Source organism: Propithecus coquereli, unplaced genomic scaffold (genome assembly GCF_000956105.1).
Source record: "Propithecus coquereli isolate 6110/MARCELLA unplaced genomic scaffold, Pcoq_1.0 Scaffold73, whole genome shotgun sequence".
Lineage (NCBI taxonomy): Eukaryota > Metazoa > Chordata > Mammalia > Primates > Indriidae > Propithecus > Propithecus coquereli.
In genome coordinates, this window is record NW_012153396.1 from 1,271,478 (window position 1) to 1,276,949 (window position 5,472).

At 39.7% G+C, this 5,472-nt stretch overlaps 1 protein-coding gene across 1 annotated transcript in view; it reads left to right on the forward strand.

The window, feature by feature from the left end:
* Positions 1-5,472, forward strand: part of ENTPD7 (ectonucleoside triphosphate diphosphohydrolase 7) — a 42,337-nt gene that overhangs the window by 14,448 nt on the left and 22,417 nt on the right. The window contains exons 4-5 of the mRNA XM_012661737.1: positions 1,106-1,311; positions 1,557-1,707. Of these exons, the coding sequence (XP_012517191.1) occupies positions 1,106-1,311; positions 1,557-1,707 (357 nt within the window). The remainder of the gene's footprint in view (positions 1-1,105; positions 1,312-1,556; positions 1,708-5,472) is intronic.

Below are 5,472 nucleotides of genomic sequence, written 5' to 3' on the forward strand. Positions count from 1 at the left end.
AATTGCATTTTTAATTAATTTAATTCTAGCAATATAAATACAAAGCAAAAAGTCTGATAAAAAATATCACCGCCCAGAAACACACATTAAGTGATCAACCCTTCCACAATGAAAGAGGTGAAATTTGTACTGGGGTAGGGGAAAGAAAGTTTTCTCCCGCAGTGAATAGGATATACAGAAGTAAAAGTTTATTTATTTTTCGGAGAGAGAGAGAGAATGAATGGCCACAGCACACAGAGGAAGATAGAAAGTGCCGGGCAGTTGAGGAAAAGCTGTTTGGAGTTTTGAAGGGTAAAAATGGCTTTTTTCCCCCTCTGCTTTAGCAGACTGATAACAGAAATGACGGCAAAGTTGTTGCAGGTGTTCTTTATTTTTTTTCTTTGTGCAGCCAGGGGGGTTATCTGAGGCCTTGAAATTTGAGGCCTGACAGGAACTTAGGCAGAGATTTGGAGCAGGGAGTTCACACCCTTGCTGTCCGCTTGGGGCTCTTCAAGGCTATGAAAACAAAACTCTTGGAGATGACGAGTTAGGCCATGGGTGTTTTGATTAAAACAAAGGGCAGTTGTACTGTGAGTTTTTTCTTCAGAGGGGCAATTATGTGTTGTGAGTTTATTTCCCTTACTTTCTGTTTGATAGTTTATTTTCCTCTGTTAGGCAGGTTATTAGTAAGGCTACCTTTCACACAGTATTCTGTGTATAGCTATACAGAAAGGATAGATAGAAAAGAAATGTTTAGGATTATTTTAGTTATCTAGTGTGCATAACAAACCACCCCAAAACTTAGTGGCTCGTAACAACAAAAACCAGTTACTTATTCAGGCCTAAAAGCTCTTTAATGCTTGGTAAAAGATTTGCTACTCCAACCAGTTTTAGAACTATCCCCACACGTCTAATTTCAGAGGCCTCTAGGCAAGCGAACCTGCTGCTGCCTCATGTACATCAGCAAATATGGTCAATATTGTTTCATTCCTTAATTAGAACTTGTAGTCCCATGTGCTTGGTGCATGTAGGCACTTAATGAAGACTCATGAATGAATGGAGTAAGTGAGGGGGCCTTTCAGGGCCCTGGCTGCTTAGCACTGATTTTTCTTTTTGCTTGGCTTAGGTATTTGGCTCGAGTAGGGGAGCTTGAAGCTACTGACACTGAAGACCCAAATCTGAATTATGGACTTGTTGTGGACTGTGGCAGCAGTGGCTCCCGGATTTTCGTTTATTTTTGGCCAAGACATAATGGGAACCCCCATGACTTGCTGGACATCAAACAGATGAGAGACCGCAACAGCCAACCAGTGGTTAAAAAAATCAAGCCAGGTACCAATCAGAATACATTTTGTTGTTGATCTCTTTTATCTGCTACAGGCATGAGGGAGAAGGAAAGCTACCCTTTTCTTCTTGGGGGTCTGAGTAATGGGAGGGATATCTCATTCATTATCACCTCACCTTCTCTCAGATAAATAAATGTTTAGGACCTTAAGCAGAACCTTATGGGGTATCAGTTTTCTGAGTCTTATATGATCTGCTTTTGAAAGAAAGTGTTGTGTTTTATTTTACTTAAGGAATCTCTGCAATGGCAGACACTCCAGAACATGCCAGTGATTATCTTCGTCCTCTGCTGAGCTTTGCTGCTGCTCATGTGCCTGTGAAGAAGCACAAGGAGACGCCCCTTTACATCCTGTGCACAGCAGGCATGAGGCTTCTCCCCGAGAGGTGAGGCACAGGGTCTGAGAAACACAGGAAAATGGGCAGCACAAGAGTTGAAAGGCGATTCCGTGCTTTGTCCTCTGTGGTTCCCTGGTCTGGAGGTGGGGTATGGGTACACGACACAGAGTTCCCAGGTGGCACTAAAAGATTCTTTGCCCAGAAACAGAGCTGAGCCCCCCTCTACCCAATTATTGCACAATCAGTCGTTCACACTTTCATGTCATTTGCTTCTTTGGGATTAATATCTACCTAAGATGACCTTAATGATTCTTAGTTTGGATTGAGGGTTGGGAGTGGTGGTGATGGTGATAAATGAGGCATGTGGAGAGAGAACATAATTACAGAAGAGTAGTAGGAGGGTCACCTGAGGACCCAGATACCTAGGGGCTAGTAGGAGAGCTCTGGTAGGAACACTGCCTTCTCTGTAACTCTGTCTGGGTCCCTGGTGATAACTGGGTGATAACTCCGCCAGTTGCTGCTGCTGCTGCAAAGCTCAGTCTCCATTGCCTTAGACCAGTTTTTTCAGCAGTAGCCAGGTGAGTCTTTTCCACTTGACCTCAGCAGTTCAGCCTGACATCTTGCCACCTGATCCTCCTTCCTGTATTAGAGGAGGAGGAGGAGGTGGTGGAGGAGGCTATATTTAGGTCAGACCCCTCCTTGTTTGTGATTTCCCCCCTTTGACACCTCTTTGATCCCTCCACACTTATTTTGGACACGAGGTAGGAGTGAGTTCCCTGATTTTTTTTTTTTAATGATTTTATTGTGATAAGAACACTTAATATGAGATCTACCTCCTTAACAAGTTTTTAAGTGTATAATACGTTATCGTTGACTCTGTGTACAATGTTGTATAGCAGATCTTCAGAGGTTATTCATCTTGCTTAACTGACATTTTACACCCATTTATTTTTCTTAGCATAATGTCCTCAGTGTTCATCCACATTATCACATATCGCAGAATTTCCTTATTTTTTAAGCCTGAATAGTATTCCATTGTATGCAATACCCTCATTTTCTTTACTCCTTCAAATATCAGTGGACATTTAGGTTGTTTCCACATCTCAGCTATTGTAAATAATGCTGCAGTGGACATGGGAGGGCTAGTATCTTTTTGAGATCCTGATTTCAATTCTTCTGCATAATTAGCCAGAAGTGAGATTGCTGCATCATATGACAGTTATATTTTTTAATTTTTTGAGGAACTTCCATGCTGCTTTTTATAGCTGCTGTACCATTTCACATTTCTACCAACAATATGCAGGGGTTTTAATTTCTCCATATCCTTGCCAACACTTGTTTTTTGTTTTTTGGATAACAGCCATCCTGACAGGTGTGAAGTGATATCTCCTGTGGTTTTGATTTGCATTTCCCTGATGACTAGTGATGATGAGCATTTTTTCATATACCTGTTGGCCATTTGTATGTCTTTGGAGAAATGTCTATTCAAGTCCATAGCCCATTTATTTTTACTTTTATTTTTTTATTTTTATTTTTTAGAGACAAAGTCTTACTCGTTGCCCAGGCTAGAATGCGGTGGTACAATCATAGCTCACTGTAACCTTGAACTCTTGAGCTCAAGTGATCCTCCACTGTTAACCTCCCAAGTGCTAGGATTACAGGCGTGAGCCACCACGCCTGGCCACAACTCATCTTTAAGTAACATTACTTGTCAAGAAATAGTATAATATCAAAGAAGATTATTCACAATGATCTGAAAGTATTGTTAAAATACCACTCCCTTTTCCAATAATATGTCTGTGTGAGGCAAGATTTTCACACAAATACTTCAACCAAAACAACATCCTGTATCAGATGTAATACAGAAGTAAATATGAGAATCTAGCTGTCTTCTGTTAATTCACACTCTAAAGAGATTTCCAAAATTATGAAACAATGCCATTCACCTATTTTTTTGTTATAGAAAATATAGTTATTTTCATAATAATATGTTAATATGTAATGAATTTATTATTTTATCGAAATGAATTAATGAATATTTAAAATTTTCCTGTTTTATTTTCAAATGTAGTAAATATGGATAGATGTAACCCATGTACACAAAAGCTCTTTGGGGTTCATTAATTTTTAAAATTATAAAGGGGTCCTGAGGCCCAAAAGTTTGAGAACCAATGCACTAGAGAAAAGTTGTTCAGTATGCAAGGCGATGGGAAGGTGGGCTCCAGGATCTTGTCAAAGACAAGTAGAGGGAGTGGTTTTCAGAGAAGAAAAGCAGAGAAAATTCTGTGAAGCATGCGAAGTAGAAAGATTGCTATGATGGGAAATGAAATGTCGCTTTGGGCTGGGGATGGATTATCTTACTGATTTCTTTTTTATCTTTGGCCTCTTGTGAGGTCAATATTTCCAAGAGTTCTGTAATTTGAACCTAGACTTCTGCCCAGCTTTCATGTGAAAAAAGTGAGCTGTTAGGAGTTGATTGGTGGATTCTGAGCTCAGTTCAGCCCAGTAATTTGATTAGAATAGGAAAGTATGTGGTGAAACAGAGTCTTTAGGACTATAAACTTGCTGTTGTGTGACAGATTTTTACCACCTGCTTTATTTCCCTCAACTCACTCCCATTTCAGATCCAGAAAGAAGTTCTACGTGACCCTACCTTATGTAATAATTTACAGCATTATATTGAAGCTCAATACATGTTTTACTCTTTTTAAAAAAAAAATGCATTTTGCATTGTGTAATAGAATAGGAAAGGTATTCGGCTATACTTTTTGATTTCAGAACCGTTTCTACATGCTCTTCATCAAGTTTGCTTTTTTGCCCAAAGTAAGGAACTCTGTGATCTGTTTAACAATATGAAGTCACCAATAAGCACTGGCTAGATTGGCCCGAGGAGGGTGACACATGGCTTATCATTCTGATCAGAGGTGGATTTACTGTGCAACTAATGATGACCACACCTCAACACCCCTCGCTTGCACGGGCCCCTTTTGTATTTCTAATGTGGACTCTTGTTTTTAAAAGAAGTCTCCCCAAATAGTATTCACTTCAGACTTCACAAAACCTGTTTCTGAGGGGTTCTATGTAAGGGCTTTGGGGATCTAGGAGTGAGCTCTAAAGACAGTGTTGGGTGAGTGGGGCAGATATAAGGAAGGGAGGTCAGCTATAGTACTTGAAAAAAATTACAGCTTTATTCTCAGGGGATTCATTTAGGCAATTATTAGCTCAATCTATAGTAACGCTCATTCAAATGTAAAAGAATTTAGAAGACAAAATTTTCGTATCTACCATGGAATATGAACTTTTTAGCACCAATAAAGAGTACTCCTTTTCTGGATAATAAACACGCCATTCTTGCTGGGCTCCTCTTCAAGTGAAGCCTTTGAAGAGCAGTCAGTGATATTTGTACTTTTGAGGCCCTCAGCTCCTGAGAACATATTAATATTAATTACAGCTTCAGTGCTCAGAAGCATTTTACTAACTCTTTTTTTTATGGACTTTTCAGCCCTTTTCTCCAGAGAGTCTTCTATTTTCTCCCCTAGTAATTATTCTGTGAACAAGAGCAACGGCACGGTGCTGCTAACTGCTCGATATACATTCTCTCTCTAAGGGTAGGCACTCTTAAACTCTCCTTTTTTCAGAGTCTGAGAGAAGTTAAGTAATTTGCTGAAGGTCATACAGCACAGAAATTGATAGAGCTGAGACTCAAACCTTGGTGTGTTTAGTGGTAACACCTTGTTTCATCTTCCTACTGTCAGCCGGATATCTTTGAATGAAAATCTGAACAAAATTCCAACATGAAATACTAAACGTCCT